Source organism: Drosophila navojoa, chromosome X (genome assembly GCF_054131105.1).
Source record: "Drosophila navojoa isolate 15081-1374.11 chromosome X, UAZ_NAV_1.0, whole genome shotgun sequence".
NCBI lineage: Eukaryota > Metazoa > Arthropoda > Insecta > Diptera > Drosophilidae > Drosophila > Drosophila navojoa.
Window position 1 is genome coordinate 33,084,837 of NC_142895.1, and position 23,824 is coordinate 33,108,660.

The 23,824-nt window shown below is 40.2% G+C and overlaps 1 protein-coding gene and 1 long non-coding RNA gene across 3 annotated transcripts in view; both read left to right on the forward strand.

Moving 5' to 3' along the window:
* The window catches only part of Stim (stromal interaction molecule), a 138,962-nt gene that overhangs the window by 26,534 nt on the left and 88,604 nt on the right, over window positions 1-23,824 (forward strand). For both annotated transcript variants that reach the window (XM_089264648.1, XM_089264649.1), the window contains exons 3-4: window positions 3,452-3,615; window positions 8,652-8,884. In XM_089264648.1, coding sequence (XP_089120774.1) covers window positions 3,452-3,615; window positions 8,652-8,884 — 397 coding nt within the window. The remainder of the gene's footprint in view (window positions 1-3,451; window positions 3,616-8,651; window positions 8,885-23,824) is intronic.
* Window positions 18,419-21,614, forward strand: LOC149090888 (uncharacterized). The gene is made up of 2 exons (XR_016197477.1): window positions 18,419-18,634; window positions 18,686-21,614. It is a non-coding gene; the product is annotated as an uncharacterized LOC149090888 (long non-coding RNA).

Below are 23,824 nucleotides of genomic sequence, written 5' to 3' on the forward strand. Positions count from 1 at the left end.
TCCTACAGATTCAGCAATGGGCTCGCGTCGCACGCACGACGATCATCGGGGACCGTTAGCCGAGGTGCCGTTCGTGCCGGGTGATAGTAGTAATCACTTTCACTCGCAGGGCACCAACGGTACTTCGGCCAATGGGAGGCTGCCACGCAATTTGGCGGGAAAGTGGCGTCACCCGGATCACGCCACTTTACCGTTTCTATGGGCACGAGCGGCTGAAAGGCCCCGCTCCAGAGCCGAACGGGCCCCGTTATCACCCGAAGCAGGGCCTGTGGCTGGGCTATAAAAGGCCACCGGCGGCTCCATACGAGGCTGGATATGCTTGAAATGTTTGAGAGGCGGGATATGTTTGAGAAAAGTGAGAGGCTTGAGAAAAGTTTGGTGATTAAAGTGATTAGTGAAAGTCAACGCGAGTGGTAAATCAGGACTCCGGAATGGCCGTGGGAACAGCAAGGACATCGTGGGAACAGCAAGGACATCCAGTGGGAATCCTTGCGATAACGAAAGAGGCAATCAGCAGCATCAGCGGCACCGATCAGGACATCGGTGCATATCAGCGGCTTAAGCGAGGCCTGCACATCTGAGTAAGTTCACGTAGCCGTGCGCAAGAGAAGTGTTTGTGAGTGAAAACGAAGCTAGTGTTTTGCTGTGAGCGAGTGGGATAGTAGGAGAGGCCTGCAATATCTGAGCGAACCGCCAGAGTTTTGTTCAGACCGAAGTCCTGGCGTTTCCCGAATCGTCCCGGTAACTAGCGTGTTTTAGCACAATACTCTCCCAGCCGGAGTGCGTTGAACCAGCGCTCGGTAGGTGTGCTACGCTAAAGCCAACCAGCGAGCCAGCATAACTTTAAGTGACGTGTACATTTAAACTTATTCAAGAGAATATATATTTACGCTATAAAACCTAAATTCACAAGTGACTAATTATTATCGCAGGGGCTTCAACAAATAAATTTGTTGGCACGAATCCACAGTCAGCTGAAACTAGCCCAGCTTAGACTCGGGATAAACCGAAGGTTCGTTACAACATATTTACATATGTATTTATGTATGTATATACATTTGATTGTGTGTACGAATGGGACAATTATGTCACTTGTAGAAGTATTTGTATGCCTATGTGCGTGTGTGAACATTGGCTGCCTACCTCAACTAAGAATTGTCTGAATGATTTTGGGTTCGAATTGAAGAGGCGCGCTTATATGTACATATGTATTTATGTAAGTAGCTGATTAACTAAAGTGACAAGTGCATATGCCAATTCTTTTTAGAAGTTTTTTTTTTTTTATTGGCATGCACCTGTATATGTATGTAAATATATGAACAGGTACAAGGGATCGAAAATCGCATCATATTTTGTTTACTGAGCTTAATAAGGTACTAAACTTATTTTTTTAATTCCTTCTGATAGCCAACCCACGATCATTAAAATGAAATCCAGGTGCTTAAATATAAGCGCGAGTTACCCGCCAGTAACTATACTATACACATACACATACAGTATGAGTTATTCGCCGGTCACAGTGCCACAAAATATTGGCAATTGCACTTGTCACTTTAGCTAGACAGGTACTTAAATAAAAGCGCGCCTCTCCAATTCAAACACAAAATCGTTCACACAGCTCTAAGTTGAGGTAGGCAGCCAATGTTCACGTCCCATGCTTACACACATGCACACACAAACGCACATGTAAAGGCACAGTGGCGTACAAATGCTTCTACTAGTGATATTCTATAATTGTGACCATCGCATCGCATGCGTACACACAATGAAATGTACATATGTATATGCATACAAATGTATGTATGTGAGCACTTCTCATGATCGACCAAATGCAAATAAATGCTGGGCTTTAAAATTTACATAGGCATACCAATGCTCATAGTACATATAGCAAGGGAGTGTGTGTGTGTGCATGCCCGTCGCGAAATCATATTCTTTATGCGCTTCAACGCTTTCACACCCTTCCTAGAAATAATCATGAAAACGTTAACATTTCGTATGAGCGTGACAAACGCATTTAAGATTTCGGTATACCTTTCACTCAAAAGGAAACAGTTGAGATCGTCACAAACAAATTTCAATTTTATGTGCGCTGCTGAAAGGGCCCATCCACTTACTCGCCGAACATTTTGTGTTCGTCGAATGTATGAATGTGGATGGTGATGTTCGCACGAACATTTTGTTCGCACACCGTGTTCGCGAATTATAGAAATGTTTCTATTTTACTCGTGTTCGTGCGAATATGTTCGACAATGGCATGTTCGCACGAACATCATTTGAAAAAATTACTTGTCAAATTAACACGTGCAAAATGAACAAAGCATTTTTAGAGGAATTTCTAAAATCTCTTATAAATGAGCCATGCTTTTGGCAAAACAAGGCTATGACGACTATATGGCTTCATTAAATTTGTTGAAAGTAGAAATGCGTTGTTTCCTACCAAGACATACGGAAGCTCATACTCTGTCATTGAAACATTTTCAAGACATGTTTCCCTCTCGAAAAATTTTATAAAATGTTCGACGAACAATGTTTGCACAGTTGGTGGGCAAACTGATTATGTTCGGCAAACATGTTCAGCAAAAATTTTCTCAAGTGGATAGGCCCCTTGAGCTTGATGATTTGGGATACCATAGAGAGAGAGTGTGTGTGAGAGAGAGTAGGACAAAAAACGCAAAGCGCATAGAACGGGACCAATACGTTTGAGTTTCTGCAGCGCACTGATTTCGTCGTGCTATTTTTCACTATTGGTACCTACGAGACAGATTTTTCGAATTATTGAAATATCAGCTTTCTTACTTGTTATACCCTGATCCCATTGAAAATGGAAATCTAGGTATACAAATTTTGTTAAAAGTATGTGTGGCAAACCCCACAATGTATATATGTATGTATATTCTTGATCAGGGTGACGAGCTAAGTCGATTTAGACTTGTCCATCCGTCTGTCTGTCCGTCCGTATGTATGAAGGTGTCCATCTCAAAAGATATACGAGCTAGAGACTTGAAATTTTTTTAGGTCCGTGTATATCACGCGCATATCGAGTTTTTCTTTAAAAATTTATAACTACTCCCGATATTTTATGATCGATTGAAACCCTTATCGAAAACTAGATATTTAATTATATCTCCTTCACCTTCATAGCTAGAGCTATGAAGACTTATATGTATTTTATATAATTTTGATTTTTGTTGTAATTTATCCCCCATTTTTCTATCCATCCCCTCACCCTCACCTTTTTAAAAGGCGTTTTTCAAGTACTAGACACGCTTTGACATACACACGCACTTTCATGTTATAATAACGACCAGAAAGTTTCATAAGCATAGTTCATGAACAAGAAAAGTAATTAAGCAATTAAGTTTCCTTAAAAGGCCCACATGTCCTTATGTTAATTTCTATGTATGTTAAATATATAAACTAAACATTTAATTTTTTGTTATTTCCATAGGTTCTTTAAACAGCATGTCTGCAGATGCCACATGTAATGCAGAAGACTTTGACTGCGAAAACGAAAGCGTACAAGATCGGCTTGGAATGGAGGCTATCGCCAGTTTGCATCGTCAATTAGATGACGATGACAATGGAAATATTGATCTGAGCGAATCGGATGATGTATGTCAATAGTATTTCTTATTTATAAAATATATATTATTTATCCCCAAAACCTTTGAAAATAATATAATAATATATATGGAAAGTATTAAAATTTGCAGCGCCTTACTGCAAAATATCTACACTTTCCATAGATGGGACTTCATAGTTAAACTAAAGCTCTAAACTAACAATTTTTAAAATGGGAAATAAAGGCATATGATTCAGATAAGCAAAAGGAATAAAATAATATACGAATATTTGGGTTTAAATTGTTATAATTTTTTCATGAATTGTTAGTATTTGTTGTTATTTAAAGTATCAAAGCGCTTGGGCTGCGCTGCAATGTGGGCAATATGCGAATTTATTTGTTAAATAATTTTATTTCTAGACGTACAAGCTTAATGAAACTTTCAGAACATAATGCGTTTCTTACGAATTGGGGGCTAAGGAGGCGTGGTATCCAAAATCTGTTTGTATTCATTATATGTATATACACAATGAATTTGAGGTCTTCAGGTCTAATAGTATTACAAAATCAATTTTTCTCTTATTCTCGATAAAAAGTTATCGGATGATTTATCGAAAAAAAAGACAAACTCGTACTGCGTATGGTATACACGAGTATGCATGCCAAATTTCAGCTCTCTAGATTTTGTATCTTTTGAGATCGACGCACTCATAACGACGGATGGACAGGGCTATATCGACTAAGCTCGTCAAGAATATATATACTTTATGGGGTCTGCCTTCTGCCCGTTACATATTTTTAACAAAACCATTATACCCTGATTTCCCATTTTCAATGGGTTCAGGGTATACAAAATATGAGTGTGTTTAGGTGGCTAAGGATGCTTGCGGGACGGCCGTAAATCGTTGCTTCGCAAGCACTTTGCACTCCTATAGCTTGGGATAGCTCGTCTTCGCTCGATTCGGCGAAGCTCCATCATGAATGTGGTGGCGAAGGTGCTTATAAGTTTCCAAGCTGCCTCCGATTCCAACATCCAACATCACGTTGACCATGTTGTCAGTGGAGATGTGATGGATGCGGCCCAATGTTTCTTCCAGACAACGCCTCTCCTCTAGGAAGCGTCCACATTCAAATAAGACGTGGTTGGCGTCCTCCAGCAGACCTCGTCCGCACCAGGAGCATTCGTCGGTTCATGTCCCGATAGAATCTGTGAAAGATAAAAATTAACTTCGCCGTATTTGCGGGTTATCCATGGCTCAAGTTCAGGGATAAGAGTATGTGTCCACCGCCCTTTAGTTGATCTGTTCCACCTTCTTTGCCATCGTGCAATGCTGTTCGCTCTAATATCATTGCGTCGTATAGGCTCGTGTGCATTCCGCTCCACGGCCTCGGCGACTAAGTCCTCCAGAGGCACCATGCTGGCTATGACGAGCGCCGCGTCGTCAGCGACTGTTCTGAATGCGCAGCAGACTCTGATTGCGCTCAGTCTGTAGAACGCGCAAATGCCCCGGCTGTAGCTCGGCGTTGCAATCGCCCTTGCCCATATTGGCGCAGCGTAGAGGATGACGGACCTTATGACGATCATTAGAAGGAGACGCCGCTGCTGCTTTGGTCCCCGCGTGTTAAGCATAATTCTTGAGAAAGATCTACAAGAATCAGCTGCCTTTTTATACACGGAAAGTTAATCTTGTGTCTATCATGCTGGTAGTTCCAAGCGCAGTACGTCGTCGTACATGATATTCCATAGGAGAGGCCCCAGCACTGAGCCTTGGGGTACACTGTATGAGTTTGGGGACCCTCAAACGTGTTGTATACCAGTGTTCTTCCTCTGACGTAGCTCTTTATTACCTCTTTAAGGTATTTAAGGATATTATATTGTGATAGCGATTCAGTATCATATCCCAACTAGCTGTGTTGAAGGTATTCTTTACATCCAGTGTCGCGATGATGCAGTTTTGCTTCGTTCCGTGCCTCCATCTGGTGCCTTGGATGGTGGAAGTTGCCAGGTCAACAACTTTTTCTAGCGCATCAGTTGTTGAACGGGCCTTCTGGAAACCAAACTGATTAGGTGACAGGCCTCTGGCGCTTGCAATACAAGTCTCCAGCCTAGAGCAAACCAGTTTCTCAAACACCTCAGACACCATGGGAAGTCTAAGAGGCAGATTGGTCTATACGACGATGGCTCTTCCGGTGGTTTGCCAGGCTTGCGTCCTTTGTCTGTCGACCTGCATGGTTTGGATTTTCAGTGGTAGCCTGCAGAGCCATTGGCTCTTTTGGGATCGCTGCACTTTTATTGGGCCTCGGTTTCTTTGAGTGAGTTTTCCTTTGTTCGGAGGCAACTTCCCTTGATTGCTTGGGCGTATTGCTACCTGCAATTGCTCTAACGCTAGCTTTCTCCACTACTTTCTTGGCCGGCGTGGTCTGTACCTCACAGTTTTTGACCGGTCGATTACAGAACGCTTCGCCAGCCAGCTCCTCTCTAATTAAGGCATTTATATGCCGCTGACCCCCAAATAAGGCAGACAAGCCCTCTAGGGTAACTCCTATTTGGGCTAACGCTTCGTATAGCGACTTGGGTGCCTGGCACTCAACTATTGGGGACTGATTAGAAGTCATCATTTCGGCGGTGGACAAGTTCTAAACGTTACTGACCTCTTTGTCTCAACCATTTCTTGAGCTTGCCACCGAACCACACTCAGCGACAGCTACAAAAGCTGTCGCCCAGCTACAACGGGACATTTCTATGCTACAAATCATATTCGACCATTCACTACACACCAAACGGCTGATGCAATATTCTAATGAAATTACAACACTCGCGAAATAGCAAACAACGCTTCACATACTGACCACCAAATACTCTCAATAATTTCACTATGCAAGTTGCGCTTATGTGTGACCAAAACAACCACCATACTCTGTCATAGAGTATTCTTTGTTCATGGGCATCGAACACACAGGCTCAACTCACACACGCACAAGTGCGAAGGCACGCATAAAGGAAAATAGAAGCACAATTACAGTGCGCGCCAACATATTAGTACTACTTGCACTTCGACACGGCCATCCTGACCTTAACTCGGCCTCGTGTAATATTATACCAAGCTTTTCCACATACCTCAATTTATTTACCAATTATTAAGCATAAGATATAATTTTCGCTTTATCTCATAAATTGATCCCTTACAACTGTATATCTCTTATACATTTTTTTTCTTACAGTTTTGTATAAAATCTTATTTCTGATTATAGTTTCATTCTTAGATTGACATAAATTTATCTTCCGACTTAGCTCAAATTTCTTCATAATTGTTCGCATTATCATAACCTTAACTTGTTCTACATTAAATTATCTCATGTGTCACACGCAACGATCAGAACATTTCACCATCTCTTATTTCATTACTGTCTTTTGCAACAGTGTCTCTTTCATTTACTTCATTACTGTCTATTGCAACAGTGTCTCTTTCATTTACTTCATTACTGTCTCTCTCAACAGCTTCACTTTCAATAATATTCAAATGCTCGTCGCAACTTTCCATTTCAATTGGTACATACCCCTCCGGTAACTTCTTTATATCATCATGAGCATACTTGTACTTTCTATTATTCGTCAATGACTTAAGAATGTACCTATCTCCGTCTAACAGTTCAAGTATCTGCAACGGCCCTCTAAACTTGGGACTTAATTTCGTCTGATGCCTTTCTTCATTCCTCAACAACACAAAGTCGCCTATTTTATATCTAACTACTTTAGCTTTGGTTTTATCAAATCGCGCTTTATTGTAAGCTCCTGCTGCTGAAATATTTTCCGCTGCCCGTGCTCTTGATTCTACCAAATCGACCTCATGTGTCGTGTCGCACAGTGGGAGCAGCCCCAACGGACGAGCAACCTTATCAATAAACAATTCTAAAGGACTTGCCTTTATACGACTTACTGTACAAATTAAAGCTAACTGAACCTCTCCTAACGCGTCCTGCCAAGATCGATTGCTAGTCTCAACTGCAGTTAACAGATTTTTCAAGGTGTTCATAGTCCGTTCAACTTATCCGTTTCCTCTACTTGCGCCCGTCGCAATTAAATGCAAGCATATTTTCTGTTTAGAACAAAACTAAACTTTGTGCTGGCGAAACACCTACCCTGGTCGGCAATTATGCGGTTTGGTACTCCAAACATACAGCTGATAGCTGATCAGCTGATACAGCTGATGTCACAGCACTTATGCAGCTCTTAGCATCAATCTTGACCGTGTGTGTTAAAAAGACAAATTTAGTGAAAGCATCTATTTGGACAAAAACATACTCCTTTTGATCAGACTTCCCACTTAGTTTTCCTGTGATGTCTATGTGTATTGTGTGCCACGATTTGTCAAGGATGAAGTCTAACCTGAGTTTTGCCTGAAGACGACTTTGAAATCTTGCAAGTAATACAACTTTAGACGAACTGTCGTAAATGCATGATTGATTCATGAATCTGATTGATTACAGACCATGATTACAGGATTGAGCTCTACCATTTCTCTGGATTTTACGATATAATATTCCCCCTCTTAACTCATAAGTTTTCATCAAGTCCTCGGGCAGAGAATTCTCTTTCAACTCTTTCACGATATTACTGATATCAGCATCTTTGCGCTGTTCAGCCATTAGTCAATCACTAGATATTTCTGAAAGATTAACTCGCTTTTCCTGGATCTTATAAATATTAATCGCATTAGTGGATGGAAGATTTCTCGAAAAGAAGTCGGCATAAGCCATTCTCTTGCCATCTCTATACTGCAAATCAAACGTGAACGTTTGTAAATATGCCCACCACATGAGTTACAAACAGTAAGAACGACGAACTCTCTGCCCGTCAAATAATGTCGGAAATGCTTTATAGCCATGACAACCGCAAGAGTTTCTAATTCGTAAGAATGGTACTACTTGCACTTCGACATGTATATATATATATATGTGTGTGTGTGTACGAAATATAATTGAAATATCAGTTGCTAGGAGGGTTCAGGGGATCTCGTAGTCGAGCAGACTCGACTAGAGCTTTCTTACTTGTTTTTAATTTAATTTTTTTTATTTCTTTCAATAGTTTCTACGTGAAGAGCTTAAATATGACTCTGGCTATGAAAAACGTCAAAAAGCATTTCATTTTAATGATGACATGCATATCTCAGTAAAGGAATTGTGGGATGCTTGGTTACGCTCAGAAGTGCACAATTGGACCATTGAACAAACAACCGATTGGTTGGCACAATCAGTTCAGCTGCCCCAATATGTTGATCTTTTTAAACAACATAAGGTGACCGGTGCTGCTTTACCAAGGTACGTAATTTTATTGCATTAGGTAGACATAATAGTAGGCTTGAAGTGATCAATTGAAAGCGATATGGACATTCAGTTACCAGATCGTATACCAAAGTTTATCGATTAGTATACAATTTAATTTTTAGCTATATATTGTAAGGTAGTAAAATTCAAAGCTGGGGCAGACTCAGTCTGCCCAGGGTACTCTCACAAGAAATTTATTTTATTTCGAAGGAAAAATGAGATACCAGGGCGGATTTTTCTAGTTAATGTGGCAGGGGATAGGTGATAAGGAAAATAGCATAAGCAACGACTCACGTGCAGTAGCCTTTCGACAAGGGTCCGCCAGTTTTCGTCTCTTCTGTCTTATTGCCTTCTTCAGCCGGTTTTCTGCCTCTTCTCTCTTATTGCCTTCTTCCGCCAGTTTTCCGCCGCTTTTCTCTTTTCTGCCCCACGAACACACTCGCGATCTATTGTTTTTCACTTATATTTTTATTAATATTATTTTTATTACATTTCAGTTCACAGTTTTTTTTAATTCTTAAATCTTCAACTTATGTCGAATTTCAATTATGTCCGCTCTTCGCGGCGGCCAGCTGCTAACTCTTAAATTTCAGCTATGTTAAATTTCAATTACGTACGCTTTTCGCGGTGGCCACTCACTTACTAAAAATCTCCTCATTTTTGATCAGCGCTCGGCGTCGGCGGCGCAACTCTGCGCACACGAACTCTCCATGTAGAGTTACGCCGCCGATCGCCGATGATTTATTTGCGCTTTGGCGGTCTTTTTAAATAAACATTTGAAATCTTTTTCTTACTGTACCACTATAAATTATAAATAATCATTGGAAATCTTCTTACTGTACCACTTCTTACTGTACCACTATAAATTACAAATAATCATTGGAAATCATCTTCTTACTGCTACCACTTTATAGTTATAAATAAATATTTGAAAGGTGGCGATCGGCGAGCCGCCGATATATGTATATATTTATATGTATAAATTTTTTATATCATATAATTTTTTATTCTTCATTTTGTATTTTTTACTCTTCATTCGTCTGACTTTATTGGGAATGTTTATTGGCTTTAAAAAAATCACGCTCTTACGATCACGGTGATGCCGGCAGCGGATTGGATTTGTGTACGTTGGGTCAAGCGTGCTGACATTATTCATAGATTCTGAGTGACCTCTGTTACGCCACTAACCATAGAACACAGCCTAGACATGTAGAACAAATTTTTTCCACACCGTAAAATCTGTCTCGTAGATATCAATCAACTTTGTATTTGTTCGGCTCGGTATTTTTTGGCTCGGGTAGTGAAAATCTGTCTCGTAGATATCAAGAAACTTCGTATTTGTTCGGCTCGGTATTTTTTCGCTCAGTTAGTGAAAGATAGCACGATGACGCTCTGCAAGAACTCAAAAGAAATGGCCCGTTATATACCCTTCTTCCTTTGTGTACCCTGAACCCATTGAAAATGGGAAATCAGGCTATAATGGTTTTGTTAAAAAGTATGTAACAGGCAGAAAGTGGCGTGGCAGACCCCACAAAGTATATATACTCTTGATCAGGGCGACGAGCTGAGTCGATTTGGCCCTGTCCGTCTGTCTATCTGTCCGTCTTTCCGTATGTTTGAACGCGTCGATTTCAGAAGATATAAGATATGTCCGTATATAGCGCGCACATATCGAGCTTATCACTAAAAATTGATAACTCGTCCCTTTATTTTGTTATCGATAAAAACCTTATCGAAAATCAGTTATAAAATTATATCTCCCACATCTTTAAAGCTAGAGTCTCCAAATTTTAAATATATATTCAGACGTATTTTATATAATCTCGATTTTTGTTGATATTAACCCCCCACCCCTATATTCACCCCCTGTGTGTGTGTGTGTTCCTTTCCTAGTTCTTTCCATATGAGTGAAGGCCATACCAAAATCTCAAGTGTCTGCTACGCTCATGCAAACAAACTGTAAGCATTTCGATGATTATTTTTGGGAAGGGTTTGAGAGCGTTGATGCGCATAAAGAATATGATTTCGCGATGGGCATGATCACACACAAGCTGAATCTATTTAGCCCTACCTGTCTGTCCGTAAATTTGAACGCTTGAATTTTTTTCCTAGGTCCACGCGTATATAGAATTTGCCCAAAAATCGGTAACTACTTTCAATATTTTGTTATCGACTAAAAACATAAAAAATAATAAATTTAAATTTTTAAATTTTGAAGCCCAGCATTTGCATTTGGTCGATCATGAGAAGTGCTCACATACATACATATGTATGTATGTGTATATGTTCATTTGATTGTGTGTACCTATGTGCCTTTACATGCAATTCGAACACAAAATCGTTCACACAGCTCTAAGTTGAGGTAGGCACACGCCAATGCTCATGTCCCATGCTTACACACATGCATATACACACACACACATGTAAAGGCACATAGGCATACAAATGCTTCTACAAGTGATATTCCATAATTGTGACCATCGCATCGCATGCGTACACCCAGTCAAATGTACATATACACATACGTATGTATGTATGTGAGCACTTCTCTTGATCGACCAAATGCAAATGCTGGGCTTCAAAATTTCTACAGGCAGCAAGAGCTTCGCACACAGGCATACAAATGCTCATAATACATGTAGCAACGGAGACTGTGTGTGTGCATGCTCATCGCGAGAACATTTTTATTATGAGCATCAACACTTTCATACCCTTTTTAGAAAATGAAAAAGCTAGCATTTTGTATAAACGTGGCAAACGCTTAAAAAATTTCGGTATACCCTTCACTTAAAAGGAAAGAGCTGGGATCGTCGTGAACAAAAATTGAAATTTTTGTGGGCGGCTGAGAGTGATGATTTCAGCGACCATAGAGAGCGAGAGAGAGGGACTGAGAGAGAGAGAGACAGTATAAAAAATGGCTCACAGCTGTGCTTCATACGGAATTGGGACCATTTCGATTGAGCGCTCACAGCGCACTGTTTTTGTCGTGCAGTATTTTCATTGCTCGAACCTCCAGCGACCGAGCCGAGCAAATACGAAGTACGGTCGACCAACTTAATAGTTTTGAGCTGTAGAAAAATTTGTTCTACATGTCTCATCTATGTGTTGTTTGGTCAGTTCTAACATGCAATAACAAAATTATAAAAATACTTTTCTTGTAAAGTTACATTTTTCGACATATGATAATTTCTCGGAATGCAAATGAACATCTTTTGAGGTAGAGTCGCCTAATTTTAAATGTAGATATGTGCTTTATAGAATTTCGATTTTTGTTATAATTCACCCCATCCATTCATCCACTCCCTCACCCTCAAATTTCTAAAAGGCGTCTTTAAAATACTATAGACTTGTGCTTCAATATATACATAAATTTAAACATTATGATTACGTTCTGAAAGTTTCATGTACGTCTTTAAAATTCAATTATTCAACAAATAAATTCTCATAATATTGCCAACACTGCAGCGCAGCCCAAGTGCAGTCGTTACTAAGTTATTAAAATATCAGTTGCTCGAAGGGCTCAGCTTTCTTATTTGTTATAAATGATGTATATCTCATTCTACAGACTTTGCTTTACATGCCACAGTGCAAATGGGCATCTACAACTTCAAGATGACCTTAATACATTTCAACTTAGGCGTGTGGCAAACCTGTTGCACCTAAATTGCTCAAAGTATATGTCAATGTCCTTCAGTCTGCGAAGTCTCACATTTTCCAGGGCCGACCTTCTTCCCAAATAATATAGTAGTTCTAAGCACCTTTGTTAGAATTAGGAGAAATCATGAAGTCATAACATATAGCTTAAGCAAAGCAGATATACCCACTTCATTTCTGGAGTATAGGGTAGCAACAGAGCGACGCAGCTTCAGACGGCCGCAACGACAAGACGGACAACGACAGAAAATAACCGAAAAAAAAAACGGTGCTCCACGCAACGCTACATTGATCAGCAATAAAGTCGAGCAGTCTATTATTTGCATGGCTTTACTGGCTGTTGCTCTGGTGTTGTGCTCTTCATGTAGCGGCCCAACTAGTTGCACTGGCTGTGGCTGGTGCAGGTCTTCACATAGTTTACTGCTGCAGTTCTGGAGAATGTTGCGGAGGGAGTCTGCTGGCGATTCTACACGAGAGGCCGAGGAAGCTGTTCCAGCAATAACATCAGTAAGAGAATCATAGATCATAGATGTATGGCTAGGTAGAACAGTCACAGAGGAACCGTTTTTGGCCCAGCTTGTTGAATCTTCCAGGATGTAAGATGTAATTGTATGATGTGCTCCGTTGAAGAGAAATTTGGAATGAATCTTTATTTAGAAAAGTGTCTTAAACTCTAACAATATTGGATGAAGCTTAAGTCGCGGTCTTGCGCTGGTGGCGCCGCCAACGGACCGGCTGCTATATATATTTTCAATTTAATATTACATACATAACCATTAAGAAATACCAAGATGATACTGCTCTTATACAAAATCCCCTGAACCCTTCTGAGAATTGATATTTCAATATTTCTTCGTGTCTTTCTTACACAAGAAATACACACAAACAGACACACATATATAGTTATAAAAAAAAACATATTAGTCTACATTTAAAGCTTGGAGACTGTAGCCCTAAAGATGTAGGAGATATAAATAAATAACAAGTTTTCGATAATGTTTTAATCGATAACAAAACAACGGGAATCGTTATCGATTTTTAAAGAATAGCTCGATATGCACTCGATATTGACGCGTTCATACATACGTACAGACGAACAGGCTGACGGACAGGGCTAAATTTATTCAGCTCGTCACCCTGTACATATACTTTGTGGCGTTTGTCACGCCTCGTTCCTCCTTTAACATACTTTTAACAAAACCATTATACCCTGATTCCCCATTGAAAATGAGTTAAGGGTATACAAAGAGTGAAAGGGTTGCCTAATGTAGGCTATCCGCATCGTTGGGCAACACTTCGTACACTGCGCATTGACTGGTAGTGACCCGAATTCGAATGCTGTTCATGAACATGCATGAACATAGAAATATGATAAGTATGGGAACATACAATCTATGTACTCGACAGACGGCATACATAAAATAGATACCACATGTGAAAGTGTGAACTGTCAAACTAGAAATAAAATACGACTCTGACCCTTAGCGACAAGATAACGTAAGAGACAAGTGCTGAGCCTTACAAACTCAGCGATAGGATAAGAATAGCTAATAGACCAACGCGGAGTCTTACACACTCAGCGATAAGATAAGAATATGTAATAGCCCAATGCTGAGCCTTACACACTCAGCAATAGATACATTAAGGGTTGAAATTATACATGAGTCTGGGTATATAAACCCAGGCTCAGAAGAATAAAGATCAATACGAAACTAAACACCATCATAGTAAAGTGTATTCGTTCATGGTCCTTCGAGCCGTACCATAAGACTACCAAATATCAAAAGTTGTAACAAGTGTATATTAAAGTGGAAAATTATTTTTTAAATAAGAAGTGATTTCCTTTTGGCTTACCAAAACACGCTGTGAGTAGAGGCACAGCAAGATCAACAAGGCGATCAAAACAAAAATACCTCCAACGGGTTAAGCCAAAAAGAAAATCAATCACAAATATACAAATACTACAACAACCGCAAAAAGATGATGTCAGGAAAGGCTATTGAAATGCTAAAGAAGCAGTCAGACTTGTATGACATCATTTTAAAAGCCATAGCTGAAAAGGATTCACTAGCAGTCGTGGATAAGTTGGTAGAAGAATTCGCTGCCAATCACTCGACGCTAATTAAACTCGGTATCCCAAGCCATCATGCGTATTTTACCCAGAAAATATACGATGGATTAATGGAAAAAATCAGGACCTACAAAGAGGAGCTGATGAAGGTCGAAGCCATCGACCCCGACATAGATGCCGACGAACCATCCACTAGTATGAATTGGCAAATGCAAGCCGAAATATCAATGGAAAAACATACTCAACAGGAGGCAATGCTTTCACGCAAAAAGGCGAGCCCAATGGATAAAATGGTAGAACTTGTGGATAAAAGAGCTCTAGCATTAAAGCAGCACATTGAAGAGGTGTATGCCGATCTAGAGCTCATGAACCAGGAGGAAACTTTAGACTGCAAAGAAACCCTAGAGTTCCTATGGAACAAAGTCCAGTCAACGCTTATAGATTTAGAGGTGAAATATGATAAGCCCACCCATGAAATCGACGGCATAGACGCTTTGGAAGTTAAAGTCCACACATTGACAAAGAAACTTAACAGAAAGTTAAGTGTCTTTCACAGTATGAAAGAAGACGTTCCAGAGCTACCAAAATCGGATCTTCCTCAATTTAATGGAGATCCAAAAGACTGGAAAAATTTCTTCGATTTGTTCTCCGACATGATTCACAAAAGGAAGGATATCAGTGACACAAAGAAACTGAACTACCTAAAATCATGCCTCAAAGGAGATGCCCAAATGGTAGTGAGCCATTTGTTAAATGGATCGTCTGCTAACTACAATTCGGCGTGGGAACTTATATGTAAACGCTATGAAAATAAGCGTAGGATATTCGCAAACGCCGTTAACCAGTTAGTGGACATGGAACTGCTGGAAAACGATGATGAAAGCAGGATCCGCCAATTCTTGGATAAAGCAAATGAGTGTATTCACATCGCCAAGGATGTATCCCAAATTGGTAACGATGCTGATGTACTATTCGCTCAGATTTTGCTACGAAAATTCTCGACAGAAGTCCTACAACTTTCTGGCAACATGCCAGAGAAATTCAATCCTTGAAAGATGTACTGGAGTTTATTGATCAATTATATAATTCAATAGACGCAGTACAGAAAAGGGCCGTCCAGACGCTTACGGAAGCGAAGAAAACGAGCTACAAAAGATGCCGTTTTTGCAAACTGGATAGCCACGACATCACAAGGTGCTCAAGATTTAAAGCAGAGCCAGTTAAAAAACGCAAGGAGTTCGCAACTAAAAACGCTCTATGCTTTAAATGCCTAGGCGCCCATTGCATAAAAGATTGCAGAAGAGATTTGGCATGCAAGTATTGCACCAAATCACACAACAATTTGCTTCACGAGGAAGCGAATAAAAACGAGATCTTCAGCAGCAATTGTCTCAAAGAAAGCAACGGACAAGATACGTTGCTGGCAACTGCACTTATTCGGATCAAAAATAAGTCCGGAAAATACGAGCAGCTAAGAGCTCTCATCGATGGAGGTTCGCAAAGAACGTTAATATCGGAGGAAGCTACACAACAGCTAAAACTGCGCAAAATAAAAAGGAACGTGGAAGTTCAAGGAATTTCACAAAATGTTGAAATTCTAAAAAACAGCGTTTGTTTGACAATCAAGCCAAGGATGTCGAGCAAATTCGTTACCACCACGCAAGCACTTGTGATGCCAAAACTGCAAAGAGCTCTACCGAGCAAGAAAATTGACATGGATGTCAATAAAGACTGGATGGGCTGTGAACTAGCAGACCCACATTTCAACGAGCCCAGCAGAATCGATGTAATCATTGGCGTTGATTTACTTCCGTTAATAATGTTGGGAAATGTTAAAAAAGTCAACGAAACACTGGGACAAAAACGGAACTTGGATGGATCGTTTCCGGCAATATAGCTAGATCATCAAACAACAAGGTGATCAGCGCAACAACAACGATATGCCTGGATGACCTCGAACGCTTCTGGGAGCTGGAAAGTAACTCAAGCGACTCGGAAGAAATGAGTGCGAGAAAATATTCCAGGAAACAACCAAAAGGGATAAAGAAGGCCGGCTAGTGGTGTCCATACCATTTAAAAAAGAATTCGAGTTAGGAAACTCGCGCAAACAGGCTATGGCACGATTAATACAAATGGAGAAAAAATTCAAGAAGCATCCGCAAATACTTAAGGAATATAAAGACTTCATGGATCAATACCTAAAGCTAGGTCATATGGAACCGGTAGACACTATCGACCAAGGCAAATACTATCTGCCACATCAAGCAGTAATCAGACCAAACAGCCTGACTACTAAGTTGAGAGTAGTGTTCGACGCTTCAGCAAAGACTTCTAATGGATTAAGTCTAAATGATGTGATGCTAGTCGGGCCCAAAATACAAAAGGATATCTTCGATATCTTAATAAAATGGCGACAATGGAAGTATGTGATGACAGCCGACATCGAAAAGATGTACCGCCAGATTAAGGTCGCCAAAGCTGATCAGGAATATCAGTACATCCTATGGAGAGACGACCAAAAAATGCCAATAAAGGAGTACAAGCTAACTACAGTGACATACGGAACTGCAGCCGCACCATTCTTAGCTGTTCGCTGTATTCATGAATTAGCAAACCAACACTGCCAAGGAAACGATCAGCTAATGAGAACAATCAAAGAAGATTTTTACATGGATGACCTTATTACTGGAGGCGACTCGATAAAGGACTGCATCAACACTCAAACAACAATCTTGGATATCATGGAAAAGGCAGGCATGCATCTAAGAAAATGGGTATCAAATGATGACAGAATCATTGCTGGAATTGAAGATGGCGACTCAACCGAAAAAATAATCATAAACAAAGACGAGTCTGTCAAAACCCTTGGGTTACAATGGGACCCCAAAAGGGATGGGTTTACCTTTGTGGTCGATTGCCCAAAATTAGAGCGCATTACAAAACGTCTAATTTTGTCTAAATTGGCAAGAATCTTCGATCCACTGGGATGGCTTACACCAGTCACACTGCAAGGAAAATGCTTCATACAAGAGCTATGGAAACTACCGCTAACTTGGGACGAAGAACTGGAGCCTAGTCTCGTCAATTACTGGCAAGAATACGCAAGCGCATTACCAGAGCTAGCCAAAATCAATATACCACGCTGGTCGGGAAAATCGAACACTGATCCAACGGAGCTACATGGATTTTGTGACGCATCAGAAAAAGCGTACGCAGCGGTGGTGTATACAAAGGTTGGAGACAAAATCACTTTGCTAGCAGCAAAAAGCAAAGTAAACCCAATAAAAAACAAGAAGACAATCCCCAAATTGGAACTATGTGCAGCCCACATACTATGCAAACTATTAGATAAAGTTCAAGCATTAGTAGGAAATCACATCAAAACGCTAGCATGGAGTGATTCACAAATTGCGCTTGCTTGGATAAAGAACAAGCGTAGCAAAGATAAGTTTGTCAAAACTAGAGTAGACGAGATAAACAAAAGACTGCCGAACGTCGAATGGAAATACGTCAAATCAGCAGACAACCCAGCAGATGTTGCCTCAAGAGGAATTGCCCCGGAACACTTAGCAGCATGCGACATATGGTGGAAAGGGCCTGAGTGGTTGACAAAACAACCACATCAGTGGCCACAACTTGAAGTGCCAGAAACTGTTATAGTAGCAACTATAACAACAAAAGAAAATTACCTGAGCCCACTATTGACAAAGTACTCATCAATAAATAAACTAATAAGTGTGATGGCTTACATATTACGATTTATTGCAAAATCAAGAGGAAAGAAGTATCAGCCGACACACCTAACAGTCGAAGAACTAAGGCAAGCCAAAACAGTCATCATAAAATTGCAACAACAGCTTGATTTTGGGCAAGAGATAAATTTACTCAAAGCGAGGAAACCACTGGAAGCTAAGAGTAAATTACAAGCGCTCAACCCATTTCTGGATGGTGACGGGGTCTTACGTGTGGGAGGCCGCCTCCAAAGTGCATTGGTGCCATATAATGTGAAGCACCCAATTGTAGTTGGAAAATCACATCTTTCTTGGCTAATTATAAACCAAGCACATAAGGAAACCCTACATGGCGGACTGAAGCTTATGAGAAACCTCATTCAAAGGGAGTTCTGGATTGTCGGCTTACGCAACACATTAAAGAAATATCTACGCAAATGCGTTACCTGCATCAGGTACAAACAGGAAATGGCCAGTCAGTTAATGGGAAACTTACCAGTGTATCGAGTAACTGGCGATTACCCATTCCAAAACACGGGCATTGATTGCGCTGGGCCTTTCCAAATTAGATGTTCCAAAGGAAGAGGCCAAAAGTCATACAAAGGGTACATATGTTTATTTGTATGCATGGCCACAAAAGCCCTACATCTGGAAGCTGTCAGTGACTTATCATCAGATAAGTTTTTAGAAGCTCTACATCGGTTTTTTGCAAGACGAGGCAAAAGTGAAAATATGTATTCAGACAACGGCACTAATTTTGTAGGTGCCGCTAGAATATTGGACAAGGAGCTGGTTGCAGCTATAAAAGAAAATAGCAGTATCGCACCAGTGCTGGAACGAGAAGGCATAAAATGGCACTTTATCCCGCCGGCAAGCCCCCACATGGGAGGAATATGGGAAGCTGGAATAAAATCCGTAAAACACCACCTTAAGCGAGTCATCGGCGATAACAGCTTCACGTTTGAGGAGTTTTCGACACTGCTATGTCAAATTGAAGCAGTACTAAACTCACGACCCCTAGTTACCTTAAATAATGACACAGAGGGAGACGACATATTGACACCAGGTCATTTCATTGTTGGACGACCACTAATCGGAGCTCCAGAACACTTTGACGAGCATCGGAAAATCGGATCCCTGGATAGATGGAGGCACATGCAACGAATCAGAGCAGAGTTCTGGAGGAAATGGAAGGAGGAATACTTAACATCACTGCAACAGCGAACCAAATGGCGGCAAGCAAATACAAACCTCACAGAAGGCCAACTTGTCTTATTAAAACAAGAAAATACACATCCCGCTAGATGGCCTATGGGAAAAATTACCAAAACTACAAAAGGACTAGATGATAAAGTTCGAGTAGTCACAATAAAAACAAATATTGGTGAAGTTAAAAGATCAGTAAACAAGATATGTTTACTACCCACTAATGAAAAGGATAAGCAAGACGACTCTCCGAAAGAGCGAAGGAAAACACGATCGGCAAAGTCTGTGACCGGAAAAGCGACAATTTTAAGTCTGCTAATGATATTGCAGGTAGCAAGTACTACAATTATACCTGCTATAAACACAACCACCAAACTCAAAGTTCAAGATATGGATCCACAAACGGCAATGCTAATGGATAAACTTGGAAAAGTGGAAGTCGTCTCTTCAACCTGGCAGATGCTGTTCTACTATGACATGCAAGCTTACTTCGAAGTGCTAAATCAAGCAGATGAGCTAATGAATAAAACAAGCGTCATTTGCGAAAAATTGGGCGATTTCAACGAGTACTGCACAACAGTGAGCAGCACAATAATGTTAAAATTGAAAAACATTAGAGAAAAAAAATAAGGTTATCACCCAAACAGCCAACAGATCAAAACGGTTCATAATGTTTTTCGATATTGGCACCGCAAACAGACTGGAAGAAAACATGCAGACAATAATCAAAAACGAAAAGCGACTAAGTGATTATGTCAGCAACCAAACATCCATCATTAATGCAACATCAAACCTTGTACAAACCACTACAGAGGAAGTGAATAAAAACTTTGAAAGGGTTACAAAGGAGATAAATAAAATGGCAAGCACTATAAAAGAGAACTTTTTCGTCTACAAAGAGTCCATAAAGTTCTTTATGTTGATCAACCAAGTGAGAAGCTGGATTGAGGAAACCGAGGATCTCCAGTCAGCAGTAATTGCCCTGGTGACGGATATTAATCAAGGAAAAGTACACCCGTCCCTAGTCGAACCAAATAAGATGTTAGCTGAACTCAACAAAATCCAACAGAAACTGCAGAGGAATCAACTTCTTCCTGGCGAAAATTCTCCGAAAAGGCTTCAGCTAGTATACAAACTAATGAAAGCGCAAGCAATATTTAAGGACAATGTGCTAATCATAGACGCAAGGCTACCAATATACATAAACCAGCATGCCACTCTCTTCGAAGTAATACCAATACCACTCGTACTGAAAGGAAGAAAAGTTATTCCGAAGACAAAAACGAAATTCCTTATTTTCAATACTGAGATAAACGCATACCACTCAATGACTGAAATGGAATTGAGCCATTGCCGGCATGAAGACGAGATCACATACCTGTGTGAAGGAAGTTGGGCATGGGAAGATGCAGATGACGAAAGTTGTGAAATATCTCCAATAAAACCGAGCAACAAGCAGCCGTGCAAGATGATGGAATACGAGGAGGACACGTTCGTCAAAAAACTCAATGGAAAAAACCGCTGGCTTTTTAAAGTGTTTGAGAAAAAGTCAGCCCACATCATATGCGGAAACTACGAGGACATGGTCCTGTTGCCAAACCAAGGCATAGTCGAGCTACTCGCTGGATGCTCAGCCAGGATAGGTAAAATTAACATTATAACTCCACAGGACCTAGTATCTTCAAATACGGCGAGGTACGCTCCACTCTTCCTTAAAATAATCGACCAGAACACCACATGGGATCCAACACCACTTCAACACATTGTCGTAAATAACTCAGTGGAGCTACAACGGGTACAACAGAGTATTAAGGAGTTGCACCGTCATAAAGTACACATTGACGATCTTCTCCTTCACACAATGAATGGACATATTTCTCTGGGACTAGTAATAATTATAATATCTCTATTTGTCTTGTACCTAATTAAGAAAAGAAACCAGAGACAGCAATTATTAGCTATCACCTTCTCTGGCCCCCCGCAGAATGTTCATGAACATGCATGAACATAGAAATATGATAAGTATGGGAACATACAATCTATGTACTCGACAGACGGCATACTTAAAATAGATACCACATGTGAAAGTGTGAACTGTCAAACTAGAAATAAAATACGACTCTGACCCTTAGCGACAAGATAACGTAAGAGACAAGTGCTGAGCCTTACAAACTCAGCGATAGGATAAGAATAGCTAATAGACCAACGCGGAGTCTTACACACTCAGCGATAAGATAAGAATATGTAATAGCCCAATGCTGAGCCTTACACACTCAGCAATAGATACATTATATTTAAGGGTTGAAATTATACATGAGTCTGGGTATATAAACCCAGGCTCAGAAGAATAAAGATCAATACGAAACTAAACACCATCATAGTAAAGTGTATACATCGGTAATCAGAAATCTTGTTAAATATTTCTGCATGATTATGCTTATCTGGTCATTATCGTTATTCCCATGCACAAGTGCATTTGATTAAGCTTATTTTGTTGCATAACTCGCGTGCCCATGCGTGTGCACGTGCATATTTCCGATCTTTGGGTCGTGCCGTACTTTTTGGCGCCCTTACCGTTTTATGTTTTTCTTTCGCCGCTTCTCGAACTTTCTACCCTCGACCACGTGGCCGCCGTAGGGGGTATGGTATGGTATGGGTAGGGGGAACTTTCGAACTTCACTATATATTTTTATCGTTCTCCTTTTTATACCCTGAACCCATTGAAAATGGGAAATCAGGGTATAATGATTTTGTGATAAAGTATGTAACAGACAGAAGGAATCATCATGAGCATTTTTGGTTTCCCATTGAAAATAGAGGTGTCAAACTATCGATGGCACTATCGTCACTATCGATGGTCGGGAACTATCGAGCGACTGAACTATCGATGGTTCAATGTCTCGATAGTGGACGATAATATCGTCAAAAGCGCGGGATAAATAATTATAATTTTTCTTAATTTTATATCATAGCTTGCAAATGATAGTTGATCGTTTTTTCGAATATGCTCTGCTTCATAACATAACATAAAAAGCGGCTCTCTTTGTTTTGGTCAAGCGCTTCGCATTGACTCATTGGTGTCACGATCTCAAATGAGTGTCGCGTAAAGAGTAATACGATTTTCGCTTACACAAAGACTTTCAGCAAAAGACAGTTTGACTAAAAAACATACATACATATATAACGCAACAATTGCGTGTGATAACCCATACATATGCAAAAGACAGTGCTTGACTTGAGCGAAACGAAAACTGAAATAACTGTCTCGCTCAGAGCTAAACCATACGCGACAAAAACAATGTCTGTCTGAGTCTTTTTTATTGTCTGTTTTACGTCTGTGGAGTCGGAGAGAGCTTTCAGCAAGGCGGGACAAATTGTGTCTGATAGGCAGACACGGCTTAAAGAAGAAAATGTGAACGTTTTGCTGTTTTTGAACAAAAATCTATCACGACAATAAAAAACAGAACTTAATAGTTTTTAGTTTTTAGCTTTTAAGTCAATTCAGCTTTTATCTTAAAATAAAATGTAACAAAATTTCAGTGCTTAAATTTTTAAGGCCAAGAATCACTGTTTTTTGTTGCGACTATCGACCACTATCGATGGTACTATCGACCTCTATCGATGGTTTGGAAGTTACAATCGTCCTCATTCGATGGGGCCCAGGGTATAATGGTTTTGTTGAAATGTATGTAACAGGCAGAAGGAAGCGTGGCAGACACCACAAAGTATATATATTCTTGATCAGGACGACGAGCTGAGTCAATGAGCTGAAGCCGACTATGGTAATGCGGTAATCGTACATTACTGTTCCAGCTAAGATCCCTTACTGCAAAGAGAAGAAACTGTTTTTGGACCGATCCGATATGATCCTGATACAGTTTATGCAGCGGAGACCATACATCTCTAAGATGGGACGCACAAGCGAAAAAAGTAAATTAGCCCAACGTTTAACAATGACAAGCACACTTTTGGCTTCATTTGTGATGGTAGAAATATGAAAATTAAAATAAAGTTTACAGTTAAAGAAAATACCAAGATCTTTGACTGTGAAGATGCGTTTTAAGGAAATGTTATTAATTTTATAGTCAACAGTATAACTGAAAGTTATTGTCATACATTTTGAGCAATTTAGGTGCAACTGGTTTGCCACACACCAATGCTGAAATGCGTTAAGATCATCTTGAAAGTGTAGATGACCATTTGCACTGGAGTATGGAAGGCAAAGTTTTACATCATCCGGTAACATATTTATCTTAGAATAAGAGATACAGC